Source organism: Anguilla anguilla, chromosome 3, assembly GCF_013347855.1.
Source record: "Anguilla anguilla isolate fAngAng1 chromosome 3, fAngAng1.pri, whole genome shotgun sequence".
NCBI lineage: Eukaryota > Metazoa > Chordata > Actinopteri > Anguilliformes > Anguillidae > Anguilla > Anguilla anguilla.
Window position 1 is genome coordinate 41,613,986 of NC_049203.1, and position 18,608 is coordinate 41,632,593.

Here is an 18,608-nt window from a genome sequence, read left to right on the forward strand (position 1 = left end):
AAATGTTGTTTCTTATGGATGTAGCCATTGTGACGAAATCCCACCCACAATCAATGTTTCACGTAGCCTTTATTATCTGCATTAGATTGCACAGTAAAATCAGGCAAACAGTATTTACAAATGCGTATCTTTTCATTATTTCTGCTTCTAAATTATTTATTTCCATTAATTAATTTTATTTAGTCACCAGTAGCTTGGGTTCATAGCAAAAAAAATATAAGTAACAGACTAGGCTCTGCTACTTATTCATCTGCAGGCGGTTATGAAGGACGCACCTGTGTGATTTCTCAGCTGCCCACGCTGGTTTGCTTTTAGCTGCCGGCGGGTCAGGGCCGGAGCAGCAGCCAGCCCACTCTGTTCTGCACTGAGTGATTCCGCCCAGTTCCGGAAGCCCATGCAGCACGTCACCACACTACTTCATCTTTCTCCCACTCTGTGTGGGATGCACTGATTGCTTCTGACACCACTCCCCAGTGGTGTTTTTGAAAAGTTTTACTGCATCTCCAAAGTGCACTATTCTCTGCTGCTGCTTATAGAGCTGATGCAGGTTTGGGTGTTGCCATCGCTGCCTGTAAATCATTTTCCTAGCTAATGTGTGTTTTTTTTGTTGCTGAAAAATATGTTTACTCTTTACTCAGTTCTAAGTGAGAGAAAACTGTTTCAAAGCGACAGAACACCAGAAGTCCAAATGTTGCCTGCGTGGTTTAATTCTGCACTGCTGATCTTTTGGTGCAAAAAAGAGCAATTCCAGGGCAAAAAGAATTATATGTGTGTGCCAATAGATGTGTGGGTATGCAGTGTATCATTTTTGTATGTGTTGTGCTACATATGTGAGTTTTGTAACTGGGTGTGCCCACATGCATGTCCCTCTGCAGGTGTGTGTGTGTGTGTGCTTGCATGTGTGTGTGTGCGCGTGCGTGTTTGTGTGTGCGTGTGTGTGCGTGTGTGTGCTTGCGTGTGTGTGCATGTATGTGCGTGCGTGCGTATGCATGTGCGACCCGTTACGCTGCTGTACTGTTTGTGAATGCATTATGCAGCCGTAATGGATGTGTTTGTTTGTGTGTGTGTGTGTGTGTGCGCACACACACTGGTCAGGCGTAGCTCTGTGTATGACGCATGTTCTCTGCGCACAGGTGTGCTGCGCTGTACCCCTACACACCGTGCCGCTCTGAGGAGCTGGAGCTGAGGAAAGGGGAGATGGTGGGCGTGTACGGGAAGTTCAAGGAGGGCTGGCTCCGTGCTCTGTCTCTGAGAACCGGCAAAGTGGGAATCCTGCCAGCCAACTACGTCACACCTGTGCTCCGGTGAGGGCTTGCTGCCATGCCAACCACAGGTGTCAATATGTGTCGTATATGCAAGATCAGGCCTACTCCATTTAAGTACCAGACAGGTCATGCCCACTACTGTAGTGCAACATAAAATCTGGATTGATTCATAATTATCAGTGCATTTTATCTTTACGGGAAGTTTTTAGTAGACCACACATGGCTCTTTGGAAATTTGCCAATAAGCAGTTGAGACACAGGTTTGAGAACACTGTCAAGATTATGCAGATGATGTACTGTTTTGGTTTAAATGGAAATTAAGGGGATTTTTGCTCTCAAGATAAACAAGTCATATATTTCTTATAATTGATTGCTAATGCCTTGGTGGACAAGAAAACATTCTGATGAAAAATGCAAATACGAGTATATAAGTTTTTTATGAAAAATCATTTTATGACAATACTACCTCTCCAGCATTTCCTCATGCATATTTATAGAAGTTTAACATTTGTTTAGGAAGTTACCTTGCCAAGTTCATGCTTCCACATTTTCTTATGCAACCCATGTATAGACTTGTTAGATATCATTTGAATAATTTATATGATGTGCTCCACAACGTTTGGGACAAAAACCTTGTTTTTTTCTTGATTTGACTCTGTATTCCACAATTTCAGATTTGTAATATTGTGGTCAAAGTGCACATCCCTGTTTTGTTTAAGGGTATTTTGTATACCCTTTGGTTTCACCATGTAGAAAGTATAGTATTTTGGTTGCATAGTCCCTTCATTTCAGGGCTCCACAAGGTTTGGGACATATTAATGTTATATAACTGAAAGCAGTCATGTTTAGTACTTTAGTAGTTTCATATCACATGCAATGACTGCTTGAAGTCTGTGACCCATATACATCACCGGGTTCTGAGTATCTTCTCTGGTGAGGCTCTGCCAGGCCTGTACTGCAGCCATCTTCAGCTCCTGCTTGTGGCTGGCTTCAGAATGAAGTGCCATCCAATGAGTTTGGAGACATTTGCTTGAACTTGAGCAAATAAGATACTTCTGTACACATCATAATTAATTCTGCTACTGCTATAAGCAGTAATGTCATCAATGTTGTTAAATGAGCCAATATCTGTAGCAGCTATACATGCCCAAACCATAACACCCCCACTGTCATGTTTCACAGATGAAGGGGGGTGAATCTTGGTATCATCCATCCACAAGACTTTTGCAGAACTCTTTAGGTTCTTTTAGGTAGGTCTTAGCAAACTATAACCTGGTCATCCTGTTTGTGCAGTGGTTTGCTTCTTGCAGTGTAGCCTCTGTAGTTCTGTTTGTGAAGTGTTCTGCACACAGTAGTCACTGACACATCCACACCTCCCTCCTGAAGAGTGTTTCTGATCTGTCTGAAAGGTGTTTTGGGGATTGTCAGTCATCTCCTGTAGAGGTCTTCCTTCCTGCCTACCTGGCCCTTTTTGATTCCTGAGCTTGCCAGTGCTGTATTTGTTCTGAATGATCTTCCAAACAATTGATTTTGGTTGGCCTATGGTTTTGCCTATGTCTCTGACTGTTTTTTCTTGTTTGTCAGCCTCATAATGGCTTCCCTGACTGTAATTGGCACAACTCAGGTCCTCATGTTGAAAAATAATAGATAGGCAATAATAAATTAGGCAATAATAGACTCCTTAAGCAATCAAAAGCCTAGACTCAAGACTTGATACTGGAAACTCTCTTACACCTACACTAAAGAAGTGACTGAACACACTTGACTAATCAGAAACACTTATGAAGACATTTGTCTCCAAAATAATGGTGCCTTGAAATGGGGGGGGGGGGGGGGGGGGTCTGTTTATTGAAGTGTTGTTGTAATTTATACTAGGTGAAACCAAAATGTAAAATTATACCCTATAAAGCTGAGAATCTGCAGTTTAACCATACATACACTGCATGTGTTTTTGTCTCAAACATGGAGCTCACTGTATATAATATCTAATAAAAAAACACGTTTTCAACGTACAAAAATGCCAAGTTACTCACACATACAAGACCAGTCCAGGCCTGCCATTAAAAGTATTGATATCAAAATGACGCCAAGTTACGGTACTACAAACAATATAGGCTATCTTGCCTCACCGAAATTAAATAAGATGTATTCCAAAGCAATGCTACCCAATATTTCCTCAATTCTTTCAAGTCACTTGGCCTTGTGTGTATAAGCATGCACTACATGGACAGGCCAAACATATGTGTGGATGGCTCTCTCACAGTCAAGATTGATTGAATTGGCGTGTATATGTCCAATTTGTATTGGTATGTATGTATTTCGCTGCCCAGCCTTTCTGTTGCGTGAATGATAGTATGTTTCTTGGTATAAGTGTGTGTTCGTAAATGTGAATGTAACATGCTGCGAGGGAAATGTCCACATGGGGATAAAGAAGTTCTCTATGTATGTACAATATGTATTTTACATGCAGTATTTATTGTACGTAGCAAATATACAATAACTTGTACTCAAATTCAGTTCAGAAGCAAGTATAAACATGTTTATGGAGAAATATGCTTCCTGTAGTTACTCAGCAGCAGTTTTGTACATGAATTTCAGTGTGTTCCATGAGGCAATTCGAAATATTTGACTCTTTGATCTGACACAAAGTTTGCATGACATTGTAAAATGGTAAGATTACAAAACACAGGGCCAAGTGACTTGAAAGAATTGAGGAAATATTGGGTAGCATTGCTTTGGAATACATCTTATTTAATTTCGGTGAGGCAAGATAGCCTATATTGTTTGTAGTACCATAACTTGGCGTCATTTTGATATCAATACTTTTAATGGCAGGCCTGGACTGGTCTTGTATGTGTGAGTAACATTTTTGTACGTTGAAAACGTGTTTTTTATGAGGTATCATTTCTTTTTGCAAAGCGTTTTATTACGAGAGTGAGAAATGTGAAGTGACCCTGTAAGAAACGGTTGTGGATTATGGCTATCCTTGTGTGAAATTGTACAGTCTGATGAGCGTGTACTGTTTAGCAGTTTCGGTTTGCTATATATGTAAAACAGTGGCTGTGACAAAGGGTGCGGTGGCGTAAGTGTAAACGCAACAGAAGCGCAGGTGAAATATGGCCAGTGTATGTACTCATGGATTTGACGGCCATCCAACAAGCCTTGATTGAGAAAAGAATCAGCAAGCCCGTAGAATTAGAGCTCCCTAGGTCGCAACTTGTGTACCCTGCTGTCCTGCTCCGTTGTCTGTTATTTCGTGGAGATGCACTTTTAGTGTTTATTAGGTTTATAAGGCATTTTGATAGGCTTATCTGCAGGTAGGAATCCTCTTCACTGTTTTGCTAAGCTAGAACCGGAAAACTTGATAGTGGAGACTAGGAGCAGACGCATATGTCCCAGCAGGCTTTGCATATGCGAAAATAACTACAGTGTGAGAGAAATTAGGATGAAATGATGAAATTGCGTAGTTGAAACAATATGTTTTTAGCAGAATGGGCATGTAGGTGAAGGTTGACATGATCACAGACTATAGTGCGAAGTAAATGAAGTGACCATGAGCGAGCTTAGTTTCCTTATGGAACGGTATATATAACAGTCTGTATAAAGCATTAGCTTTAGTGGAGAGTTAAGTAACGTGTGAAATCTATTGCACGGATGTGCTTTTCTCATGTTCAGTACTAGTAGTTATACTTATGAGTGAGTCATGATTTTAAATGTAATGTTTTAATGGGGAGTTGCAGAACGTACATACGTAGTAATTATTTGTATGTGGCTAGATAGAGAACAGGGCGAGGTAACATGAATGTAAAAACATGGCGTTTGCTGATAAGAAGGCTTTGTACGGTAGCCAAGTGAAGAAATATAGTTAGTAGAAATGGCACTGTGGTGAACTGGTGTAACTTTTTAATAAAAGGAATACATTTGCCATCATGAAATGCATATGGGTGGCCGTGAGTGATTTTTGGTAAAGCAAATATAAAAGCGTAAGAAAACGTTAGTGTAAAATAGGAAATTATCTGCCTGAGGGCGAGGCGGGATTCAATCCTTCAACCGGAGGTTTACCAGTCTGTGACTTTGTTAGTTCAGCACCAGGACATAGCTATGCAATGCATGAAATATCATTAGCAAACCTGTCCATGGTTTTAAAGAAGAACACAGGCCAGTAAGCACAGAAGAGCTCCCGTTGAATCCATATGGCTTTGCAATATTGTAGCCGGTTAATAACTGAACGTGCAGACGGTCCGTCATAATGCAGTGTATACGTTCGGTGAACGGCGGGTAGATATGGTGCAAAAGCAATAATTGAGAAGTAGTATACAATTATTAGTGAGGGTAAAAGCAGGTTAAAGAAACCTAAGACCCCATGTTCCCAAGTCTGTAACCTTACCCACTAGGCCACAGGCAGATTAGCTGTTTAAACTTGAAATGTTTCAGAGTAAAAAGGTATGGGTATTTTGATTGGGTCGTGAGGGTGAGGATTTGGCTGATGTTGGTAAAATGTCCAATGGGGAGATATGTTGTTAGTGGGATAGGCGGCAGGAAAAATAAGAATGAGAAGAAGAAGAAGAAGAATCCCCTTAGTTTGGGGCTTTATTGTGTGGACATGTGAAGTTGTTTATGAAATCTGTCTGTTGAAATGGGGTCAGAATGTACAGTAATGTAATGTTTTTAAGGGCTGAGTGTCTGTGGCTGTTGTGGTTATTTCTGTGGGGAACCCTGAAAAGTGCCAAACTCTCTGTGCTGTATAGGTATGGGGCATGCCCCCGCCAAGGCGTAACTTGGCGGGATGGCATACCTGCCATCCCAATATAACATCTGTTGGTCATAATGCAAATTATGTGATTTTACATAAATTAGAATCTTAACTATACAAACACTTCTAGTAATGGAAGTCATTTGGAATTCAGAAATGTTTGTAACTCTTCAAGTGCAGTCAAACGGTTCATATCTTTGAGGTTGTACTATATGGTTTTTATGGTGCACTGTTTGATTTAAATCAATAACCCCTTATTTTAAGCTGATTTAAATTAAATGTGATTATCTTCTTTCCACATGCCTCTTTTTGCAGAGATGTTAAAATCTGCTATCTTTCACTGTAAATGTGACCATGCACAAAGGCGTAATATCTGTACATGCCAGCCGGTTTAAGCACCTGTTTCTACACGCTGTGATTGCGGGTGATGAATAAGAGTTTTGGCTGATGGAAGAAGAATACAAGTTGATTTGGCAGTTTGTTCAAAGGCTAAACATGTTTCTTTCCAGTTGAGGCTTATATCATTAACCTGGTTCTTCTGCATTGCATGTGAATACAATGTGAATACAATTTAATTAAAGGATAGCTTCATGTTCTCACCGCAATACTAAACTTAAATTAATTTGTTCCTTCCTCATTTATGCACACTGTTACCTCTACCACAGAACTTCTGCTAGGTTCCTGGACCCCAAATCTTCCCAGAGTCAGAAATCTGCCACAGAAAAGAGGCCTGTGGCAGCCAAGCCACATGCCCCTGTTATCACCAATGGCACAGTCAGGCCTGCTGGGCAGGCTCACTTGGTTGCCGTGACAGCATCTGGCAGTGGCATGAGAGTAGCTCAACAGGAAGGAGTGCAAGGTAGAAGCATGAAACACAGACGTGAGTACCACAACCACTGCATTAGACTCCACAGGGGTCCACAGTGCTCTCTTATTTGCTCTTGAAAATTGATGTGTGCTAACTGGAAAAATAATTTAGGAGCGCATCTACTAATATGAGATGCATTAGTGTGCTGCTGATTTTTTCAACCTTGGAGTACATGTACATAAAAAAAGGAAAAAAGAGCCCTGCAAACAGCCAAACCATCTGGCATAAGCCCCCCATCACTGTGTGCCGCACAGGTCTACCTCCTGAAAACTTGATACAGACAGGCCAACTTCTGCACCTACTGCAGTTACTGTGCATTTTATGAAGGTGATTGAATTAGGTCATACTTTAACAAAGGTCTTGTGTTCGCCTTCTCCCAGGGCCTTCCGTGCAGGGGAGGCTGCACAGCCGGAATCCAGCCCCAGGCGCAGCTGTGGTTCGGCCCCAGCAGCCACTTCCCTCCGGGGGCTTGGCACAGATGCAGGGCCTCACTTGCATGCCTGCTATGCAGCGAGGGAGACACAACCACCCTGAAAACCTCAGCAGACCCATGTGCTGGGTCTCTGAGACAACACCGCCCTCTGCTGGTGACTCTCTGGTACTTGACTTAAGAGATAATCCTGCCAAAGAGCTGCCGGACAGGCAGGTCACTACCGGTCTGCAGTCCATCCTGGTGAAACCAGACGCCCACAAGAATAACACAGAGAAGGTTAGACCAGCTATTTAATGTACTTGTTGCAGCATTCCCTATGGTTCTAAACGTTATTCCACTGGTGGAACAAAGAGTAAATCACAGTGATCCCAGTACTGATTAACACAAAGTATTATTTGAGGATTTGAACTCTGGATACCTGAGGCTTGTTGTTCAGATGCTGCTGCTTTTGCTTTAACCCTAGCCCATGAAAACAGTGCGCTTCCTCACCCAAGAGGCTCCAGCCAATGGGCAGAGGATGGTTGCTGCGCCGCTGGGGGGACCGGGGAGCCCCAGTGTGCAGCCTGTGGGCCTAGGCCTGGAGCTGTGGGTCAGTCAGACCCTGGGTGGCTCCATGCCCATGGACGGCAATATGGCCACTCAGAAGAAGGTCTTGGCAATGGATCCTGCTTCTGTAGATGGACTCCCACCCTGCCTAAAACCAGCCCCCTGCAGGTAACTCCTCTGTTCTGGATGTCCATAGCCTAGGGTAGTTATACTCCAGGATGTGGGTACCTACGAGCCTTTGTTACAACCTCTGTTGTAAATTTTGTGTTTACATTTGTGTCTGCTGCATGTGTGTCTCGTTCTTCTGGTTCGTCATCAAATGGGCTGTTTCTGTCTCTGGTTACTCGATTTGAAAGAGCTGCCGTTTACCATTCACCAAAGGAGACTAGCTCTTCGAAATTCGCTTGGTACTTGTGGATAGTGATTACTTCGTTTGACTTTGCGTTTTTGGCCTTATTTAGCTTGATTCAGATTCTCAGCTAGCACCTCTGGTTTGTTTGCTGATTGGATTTGGTGTTTGACTTTTCACTTGTTCTATTCGACTCCAATTCTTGCCTCAGCCCTTCTAGTTTCTTTGCCCAGTGGATTTTGTTTGTTCAATTCAACCTTGACTCTCATTGTCCCCTCTGCTCTGACTCCGGTTAGTGAGTGTTCCCAGCTGGATTACAAATCCTTCCAGCGAGACACTATTTTGTTATTTTGCTTTGTTATTTTTCCTTTATTATTTTTGAAAGAGACACTGGGTGGAAATTTAAATCTCTGTTGGGGGTTACGCTATTCGGACTCTTGGTCTCAGCCTGCAGATTAAGTGCCCCGAAGCTCGGCATTCAAAACGGCCTCGTTCCCAGCAAGCCAGCCAGGTTAGATTGTTTCTGATGGTCAGATAGGGACCGGAGTTTCTCACCAGTCTGCAGTTACCCTTATATCAAATATCTAATAATAAAAATTGATTAATATAATAATAATAATAATAATAATAATAATAATAATAACATTATGGACGGCACGGTGGAGCAGTGGATGGCCTCACAGCAAGGAGGTCTTTGGTTCGAATCCCGGCCGAAGCCTTTCCATGTGGAATTTGCATGTTCTTCCCATGTTCGAGTTTCCTCCGGGTACTCTGGTTTCCTCCCACAGTCCAAAGACATGCCTCTCACCCTATGCATACTGGGATGGATGGATGGCTAATGATAGCATTGTGACATTGTAAGAAAATTTGATACCGTTCTGATCTTGATGAAGAGTTGACAAATTTTATTTAAAGTATATTAGGAGTGACAGAGAGATAATTGCCTCAAAGAGTTTGCAGAGTTAATTGAACGTTATCAGGACCGAATGGCTTTAAATACGCTTTTTCAGACATTGATTTTCTGAGGTGGAACATAAAAAGGAGACCAAAAGTCTGCCAATCAGCAGGAGGTCTGATGTTTCAGAGACCTAGCTAGGAAACGGTCTATTGTAGTGTTAATAAACTCTCCTTGTGTGGAATAGTTCTTAATCGCACACTCCCATTTGCTATTCTGTAATTGAGTACTATGCAGATCTGTGACAACAAGTTGTCGATTATTCTTACAACCTGCATTGTCTTTATGATAAGTTGACTGAAACTGGGTGGGTGGCAGACATGACACTTGAGTGGATAATCTTACAATATTGATAGACATTGAATGCATAAGATTCCTTCCTGCATAGGATGTTTCTTTGTGTACAATTCCAGGAGAATCTTTGATGGCAGGGTCTTTTTTTTTGTCCAAATTCACATACGATGCCCCACAGTTCATTTCTCATGATAATAGATTTGGAAAGCAACTGTTGTGTTTCAATGAAACTGTCAGTAATAAGAGAATCACACATTTTATTTTTATTATCATTTTTTCAGACATTGTTCTTTCCATTTTAATTTTCTTCTCATCTTCCTTATTGTTTGCATTTTTTCTGTAAACAGTTATTCTAAATCAGACTCCATTTCATGGGCAATGGGAATATAATGAGCATACAATGAGGATGTACAGTTAAATGCAAAAGTATTGGGACAGTGACACATTTTTTGTTGTTTTGGTTCTGTACTCCAGCACAAGGAAATAAAAAGATTTATATGGGTTAAAGACTGTCAGCTTTAATTTGAATGTATTTACATCCATATCGGGTGATCCGCAGTCCTTTTTATACAAGTCCCCCCATGTTCCGGAAGCAAAAGTAATTGGACAATTTGCTGCTCGGCTGTTTCTTAGCCAGCTGTGCGTCATTAGTTCATGCACAAGCAAGCTAAAAAAAAATAGGCCTAGAGTGCACTTGCAGCATGAGGATCAAATAAGTGTCATTACCAGTAAAGCAGGCCACATGAGTCAGAAAAATCAGCATAAATCATTCAGAAACATTACCAAAACATTGGCTGTGTCAAAATCAACTGTTAGATACTTTGTGAAGAAAAAGGAACGCATTGGCAAGCTCAGCAATACCAAATACCAAACAAGCAATACCAAACAACCTGGTAGACCAGTGTAGTGGACCACTGTAGTGGATGACCATATATGGTAATTAGCATGATGTCTTTTAGCGATAAGAAGCTCAGCCACTACGTTTCCTCACACAAGCTTCATTTCTCTGAGATTACAGATCAAACAATGACCACTGCAATGGACGCTGTTATGGCAGAGAGCAACCCTCTCAGCTGAGAGTGGGTAGTGTCTTTAAAAAATAAAAAATAAATAAATAAATAAAAAAGACCTCAAGCTTGACCCAAAAATGACCCAAAAAAAGAGATATGAACTGAACCATAGGTTGGAAATTGAGGATCAAACTGGACTGTGGACATGGAGAACCATTACACCCCTTGTGTGTGTATGTGTGGGCTATTCTTTATAAGCCCGGTATGCGTTTTCAGGCGCAGAGTGTGGGCTGTGTATGGTATGTCTGTATGTACAGTATGCGTGCGCCTGTGCGACACTCCTCAGAGTGATGATGTTTACTTGTGTTTGCATTTTCAGGTACAGAGTTATGGTTGCATACGCTGCACAGACTGATTCAGAGATGCATTTGCGGGAAGGAGAGCTGGTTCTGGTGCAGCGGCCTCGGCAGGATGGCCGAGTTCTGCTGACCCAGGAGAAGAGCGGGAAAACGGGCCTCTTCCAGAGCGTCGTGTTTGAGGTTCTGGAGAAACTCAGCTGACCCTAGTTACTGAATCAACTCTGTTCTACCCCACTGCCAAATCCTCCTGCCTACTGTGTGTGCGTGTCTGTTTCGGAAAGATGACCAGTCTGTTACACTCCCACCTGCTGTGTATGTGTGTGTGTGCGTGCATGCGTGTCTGCCTGTCTGTCTGTCTGTCTGGTACACGCCCTCCTGGTGTGTGCATACAGTACCTGTGTTTTTGAGGGATGGACAGGGTGTTACACTATCCAGGCAGCAATCACTGGTATACTGAATTAAGTCTGTTCCATTCGCTCCGCTGTTTGGCGATGTAGAACCCTTACAACTAAATCCAGTGACAAATAACAAATTAAATGTGCAACACATTTTTTTGTACATTTCATTACATTTATTTGGCAGAATCTTTTATTTAAAGTGACAGACAATCAGTGCATGCCGGAGGTCATTGGAACAACTACAAAACACAGGTCCGATAAGGTACAATACTCATTATGTAACAGTTATTCATAGACATAAACACAGCAAGCATAGTCTAGGTCAGAGAGTAATGTTAAGTCAGACAAGGAGGCATGACAACAAGCTACAACATTAAGATAATGATACAAATACAATATAAGTGTTGGGTGGAGCTACATGTGACATGGAAGTGGCACAGGAGGTACATGTGTAACATGAAAGTGCTATTGGAACAAAGTCGAAGGATACAATATATGTGATAAGAATGATCCTAGATTGGGAGTGCCCTGCAGAGTAGTGATAGTTAGTCCAGGTATAGACTGAAGAGATGTGTCTTCAGACCACGGTAGAAGATGGGCAATGACTGAGTGGTTCATAGAGGAACAGGGAGTTTGTTCCACCACTGGGGAGCTAGGGTGGAGAAGCTCCGTGTTAGGGACAAGCCGAGGGAAGGTTGAAGACAAGTCGGGCAGCAGCATTTTGAATCACCTGTAGACACTGTATGGCACAAGCTAGCAGGCCTGCAAGGAGGGAGTTGCAGTGAGTTCAAGACAGGAGGTCACTATAGCCTGGACAAGTAGCTTGACGGAGTGCATAGTCAGGTATGGTTGAATCCTCCTAATGTTGTACTGGAGGAATCTGCAGGACTGTGATGTTGCTTTGATATTAGCATTACTATCCTCTTTATTGTAATGAATTACAGTAGAATTTTCTCCTTCAAACGTGGGGTAAAAATGAACCCGGTTAAGTTGAAAAGAACTAATATGACAATCACGGTCAAGAGGTGCTAAACACAGCACAGGTCTGAGTAACACTGTCATACAGCATGCAGTTACCAGCAATGCCGAAGTAAAATTTCATACACAATGAACAGTTGGAATGGTTTTACAGCTATCACAAAAATCCCAAAATGTTGCATTTCATGTTGGTCATGTCCTCAACAAAAGCTATTTAAAACTATAAGGAGATTGTACATTTGATGACAAAATTCAGACTGCAGGCAGTGTGTCATGCATTTCATGTTGCCAGCTTGTGCTTTAGTTGCTCTTTTATAATAGTATAAAAGAGCTACTAATGCTCTTTGACTCCCAGCATCCAAAGAGGATTTTCTGGCCATTTTTACCATTTAAATGTTTCCCGATTAAGGGATTTCTGTGGATTACCCAAAGGCGAGTTTCATTGAATGCAAAGCCATGGCCTTTACTATAATTATATGTTTCCGTCCCACTGTATATATGCTATGTACGTTCATTTGCCAATATTGTCCTCATTACATACTAGTTAATATCAGTAGACATGTCTCCTGTTTATCAATGGCATTTGAGTTCATATGATAACTCCATTAAAAGTCCACTGCCATGTTAAAATGCACTTTATTTACATGCAGTATCTACCAAAGCAGAGGGAATCCTTTCATTATGAACCTGTCCAGCATTTCGAAATGCTAAGTATACTCAGTTGTTGGTATCCTCAGTTATTCAAATTAAAACAAGAATTATAAAATGTAGAATTAAAGTATTGCTCTAGTAGTCTGTGGTAGAATTTAGTAAAAACCGGTTCCAAACTCACAGGTGCTAGGAGTTTATCTTTCAGACATTTAAGGCATTTATGATATGTCCCACACTGGGAAGTAAAGTGAATTGTAAAAGTCAATGAGAAGAGCCAGAGAGCCTTGGGTGTAGGAGCCAAATGTAAGTGGAATGCTAGAGAAACTTGGAGTGCCTGTCACATACGCCCAGGTTTTCACATTACCGTTTGGCACTTTGCGGTTTAGCTCCATTGCAAATAGGATGTAAAGCTGTGGATGATGTGGACCCAGTGGATGTTTTTTTTTTTTTTTTGTCAAAATGTATTTATACAGTATATTGTCAAAATACTTGGAAATTTAGTTCAGTTGTGGCTGTAAGAGAAATACATGAGCAGAGAAAAAAAAAATCTGAAGATAATGTACTTCTCTTTTATGTTTGTCAAAGGTCAGATCTTGTAATGAATATGAAAGAAGGAATCTGTAAATGTTACACTTTGGACATACAGTAACAAGCCTTTATGATGTTGCTAGCTATGGATTTATTAGTATGTTTGATTGCATTGCTGTTTATTTTTATTTTTTGGAAACCGTAGGTTCCTGACATGTTATTCTTATTCCTCTCATAGTTATTATTATAATGGTACCCTTATTGCAGCTCTCAGTGTTGGCATGAACACAATGGCCGTAGAGTTAATGCCTTGGAAAAATAAACAAATTTCCAGAAACACTTGCTGCCACTTTTGTTTCTCTTTTCTATAGCATGCATTGATTAAATAAGGAGGGTGCGGTGGTGCAGTGGGTAGCACTGTTGCCTCACTGCCTCCAGGTAGTCCAAAGACATGCAGGTTAGGTTCATTGGAGAGTCTAAATTGTCCCTAGGTATGAGCGTGAGGCGAACTGTCCAGGGTGCATTCGTGCCTCACACCAAGTGCATGGGATAGGCTCCAGAACCTCTCATGACCCTGACCAGGAATAAACGGGTATAGATAATGGATGGATGGATGGATAGATGATTTTAAAAATCCAACAGCACACTTCTGACTCCCATCATTTAAAAAAATACAGCTCATTCTGTTCCATTATTTGCTGAATGTTGTAAATTTACTTGGGAGGGGCTTGTGCATCCATATCCAACCATTTCACAGGTGCCGTGGATGCAAAGTGAACTGATGCAGAGAAGAGGTAACTGCACACTATTAAATGCTCCTAAGCAAGTTTAATGGTGCAATTTTGATGGGAAATATTTTTTTGGGTTAAGCTATAAAAGCCTGAACAAACTTGAACCAATAGGTGGATTCAACACCTTCAGGTTGTGTTTGCCTAACATATTAAAGTAAATCATAGCATATGCTTACTTATGAACACTGTTGTTATGCTTGGTCTTCCCAGAGATGAGTACACAATAGAGAAGGGAAGGGGGTAAGAAAATGCCAGAAATACCAACATATTTAGGTTGTTTTCACTAGCCACTAGTTGTTTTCACTAGTTATTTCATCAGCTTGAAATAACTTACCTGCTCCACTACTTCAGCACAGTGGTTAGCAAACAGCCTCTCCCACTGCAGATCAGGGTTAAAGCCTTTGTAGATCTCTGTTTTTGCACTTGGTTTTACTCATTTTTAAAAAATGTATACAATAATGCACATGCTTGGCATAAATACAACAATTTATAGCTTTGTATCGTAGAATTATCAAAACAAGTCCAGCAGAAATTGCAGGGGGAAATCTTCATTTCTGTTCCAGTGGTCTACATAAATTCACATGGTTTCTGAGATTCCCACTGTTAAAAGCTATGCTTGGTTTGTATAAATTCAGAATACTCTGCACAATAATTTGACTACAATGTAGTGGTTGGCAAGGTTCAGATAAATAATGTGAGTATAGAAAAACACAAGCCAGCCAGACTATACACAGCCCCTGAAATTAAGTTGTTGAAGCATCCATAGGCGTAGATTTCGGGGGGGATGCAGGGGATACGTCCCACTCAATATTTAGAACACGTGCATTTGTCCCCCCCAATAAAAACATGAAAGAAGCAGAGGACTTTTAAATTGATGCAGAAAAGGCACAAATTGGTGCATAAAAATTCACCAGAATGCAGGAAATGAAGTGCATGACGCTCAAATTTCCTGTGGGGAGGACCCCCAGACCCCCCCCCCCCTGCTTAATGTCCCCCCCCACAAATGTTCAAACAAAACCTACGCCACTGGAAGCATCTACTTGGGGGATAGGGAGATAGGGGTGGTTTCAGACCCTGCAGTGTGCAAGTGTCTCAAAAAAGATTGGTCTACTGTACCCAGGCCCCTCTGGCCAGGGGTTCACAGGGTTCTGAATCAGAAAGAGAAACTCTAATTGGCCTTGAGCTCCATTGCCACATTGCCTCAAATACATGACTGAGAAGAGCAATAGGCTTTTTAATCATTCATGAGCATTTTATATAATCTATGCTGGAATAAACCAAAAGTATGTTCTATCTTAAAAGCTCTATGGGAGTAAATCTCACTGCTGCTAAAGCTTAGGTACCCGGAAACTCATTTTACATGACAGCTGTCGAGTCTCCTTAAGTCACACAATGTATTTCTTCAGCTTTTTGCAGATTTTAAAAAGCACTGTGCCACAAAAACATCAAAGTGACTTGCAGCAAACCATGGCTGAAAACAGACCCAAGACCAAAATAATCAACCTCAGAAGTCTGTGGGATTTATGATTATTCAAACAGGAGCAATGTGAAGCTGAGGATGAGAAGACCCAGGCTAGAAACTGCAACTAAATGTGGACCAATTCTGAGTTTTTCCCTCTAATGTGATATAATTACAATGTGCTTAGAACAATGTGAACAGCACAAAACCACATGGAATTGCATTTTTTTCAGTTCTGGTTTGTGCCACAATGGAATGTGTAAATAGATCATTGCATTTTCTTCTTCTTTATCCTGCCGATTACATAATCACAAATGCTCCAGTACCACAATCAATAATTCTTCCCATTGGACATTTAGCTACATCAGCCAATAACAGCTTTGGGTCTTGAAAGTGGCCAAATGCTTGCAGGATACTTGGATGCACACTAAAAAAGGACATAAGGATATACACTTTTTCAAAAACTTTGTATTTTACAGAAGCTAGCTTTTGCTTGCTAACTAAAAAATGCCAAAAATAAAAAAAAAAATTTATTTTTACAGCTGAATAATCTGGAAACTCATTTATATTTCTGAAACGCATTATCTATCATTTCACATTCAAACACCACTTTACATTGTTTCATGGCTAGGGATGGTATCATTCACATTTTAACAATGGTTATCTACCTTTTTTAAATGAATGACCAAATGATGACATTAAAGAACATCCTTTCAATTGCAAAGGCACATCGCATTGTTTGAATCCTTCTGGGTAAAGTACAGCCACACTTTACACAGTTTTGCTTTCAGCATTTTGACCCAGTTTAAAGTAATAATCTCGAAGATTTTCATTAAAATAAATGTCTTTTAAGTCACTATCTATCGCTGCATTGGGTAACACAATGGTGATTGAGCCTATTTTTATATTCATTTATACTATTATTATTATATAATTCATGATTAAAAAACTTGGTGTCTGTGGCGACATTCCCGGGAAAAAATCACAAGCGGCGCACAGTTAGTGACGCGTTTTTCATCACCCATCAGTGGTTGGTCCGCCAGAGAGGGTAGGCGGAACTAACGCAACAGGCTCGCTCTTCAACTCACTTGTGTGTGAGCGGCGTACTGTTTTTTCCGGTGTCTGCATGCGTTACAATAACAGAGAAAGGGGGGTTGGGGGAGTTATGGAACCCTAAAAAGTTTTTGTGTAACATGAGAGATCATATTATTTGTTGATGTAGATTTCGTATTACATTTAATGACAATGTAACTTCACTAAATTACATAGCTATTTGCACAGCTAACGCTAGCTACCGACCATGTCAAGAAAGACAACGTTAGTTTAGACAACGTTGCCCACAGTATCCATCGCTCATATCAGGTAACGTTGCGTTAGCTAGCTAGCTAATGTAATTAACACAATCTAATGTCGGCTAACAATTAGAAAAAACGCTAGCTAACGCTACCGACCGGTACCGACCTCGCAAACCGTCTCTCGGATGCAATGCTACCTTGTTGCAACGTTGCAGTGTAGCTAACTTAAGGCCAGTTCAGATCAATGATTCGCAACGAGACTGGGTGCAACTTGCAAAATTCCAAGACGTCTGATTATAAACGTTCTAAAACTGCACTTGGCGATTTGACAAGGACGGTCTTTTAGAACCTCAGGGCAGGCAACGGCTCTGCTACTAGCCAGTTCACACCGCTGCGATTTTCTCTGCAAAATTCTAAAACCGTTTCGCCTCGTTGCGAATCATTGATCTGAACTGGCCTTAACGTTACCGTTATTTACATTGCTATCGAGTTCATCAATATATTATAATGATCTGAATAAAGCCGGGGTATGTAGAGCAGAGCCGGGTCTGATTTCTGAAGACGTCATGCAGGAGAAAACTAAATAAAAGAATATGGCAGTATGGATTAGCATTGTTATTATTTTATTACGCTTCCTCATATGTTCCTTCAGCCTTTATGCCCTTTTTGATGAAATCTCCTTTGTTTTTGTTTTATTCTTCTTGTTCTGATTGCTAATTTAACCACCCAGCTCAGCTTTATTCTCGAACAGTTTAGCTAGCAAAACCAAAAACACCAGGGGTAACATTTTGCAAGGCAGTTATTTCAAAAATACCACAACAATCATTCACGAAAAAGACTGCTTATTGTGCACGAGATACATAATTGCAGGAGCCACAGAGAAATTCTTCTCTGCAGTGTAAAGATGTTCATACCGGGCAAAAGGTGGATAAAGAACGTTTGCAGAAATTGATCATCACTAATTCTACCCCAGGTTTGCTACAGAATTTTAACTCGGCTCGGCAGTGTAGAGATCTTGAGTTAGCCTAATGTTAGACAACGAATGAGTATGTACATAACGTTACTTTTATAACAACCGTTTTTTATTCAGTAAATAGTAAGTGTTATAGTTGGCGTGCCAACTGACTGACGTCACACAGGCGACACTGGTTGGATCCGGTTGGATCTATGGGAAGTGAGGTCCAAAAACACACCTGCAATTACCGCTTCTCGCCATTGGCACCGCCATAGAGAACGAAACTGAAATCTTAGAGATTGTCACTTTAACATTAGCTAGCTTGCTTATGAGTCAACCGGATGCGTGTATATAATGTTAGTACAGATGGCGCTGAAATTAACCTCCGAAATCTGAATTCAATTACATATGTTTAGGAAAAGTCACAATGGGGGAGCTATTGGCTATGGATTTTATAACAGCAGATTTATCGATTTTATTAAAGTGAGAAGTACCAAATTAACCGCTATAGTGTTTCTAGTGTTAACTACTTTTTAATTAGCCTACTGCAGCTACCTTGCAAATGCCACATGTCTAAATTAATGTTAGCTATCGATCCTCTACCGACATAAAAACAATTAATAAGTCTATCATTTATACAGCACCCCATTAAAAACACTTAAATTATGACAAAAAATTTGACAAAACACTTTCATTTATTCATTCATGGTAAAGTAAAAAT

At 40.9% G+C, this 18,608-nt stretch overlaps 1 protein-coding gene across 2 annotated transcripts in view; it reads left to right on the forward strand.

Annotated features, from left to right (window-relative positions):
* The window catches only part of sh3rf2 (SH3 domain containing ring finger 2), a 33,121-nt gene extending 21,273 nt beyond the window's left edge, over nt 1–11,848 (forward strand). For both annotated transcript variants that reach the window (XM_035408011.1, XM_035408012.1), the window contains exons 7-11: nt 1,134–1,304; nt 6,684–6,898; nt 7,267–7,595; nt 7,783–8,033; nt 10,853–11,848. In XM_035408011.1, the coding sequence (XP_035263902.1) occupies nt 1,134–1,304; nt 6,684–6,898; nt 7,267–7,595; nt 7,783–8,033; nt 10,853–11,033 (1,147 nt within the window). In that variant the 3' untranslated portion in view covers nt 11,034–11,848. The remainder of the gene's footprint in view (nt 1–1,133; nt 1,305–6,683; nt 6,899–7,266; nt 7,596–7,782; nt 8,034–10,852) is intronic.
* Nucleotides 11,849–18,608: the final 6,760 nt, after the last annotated feature.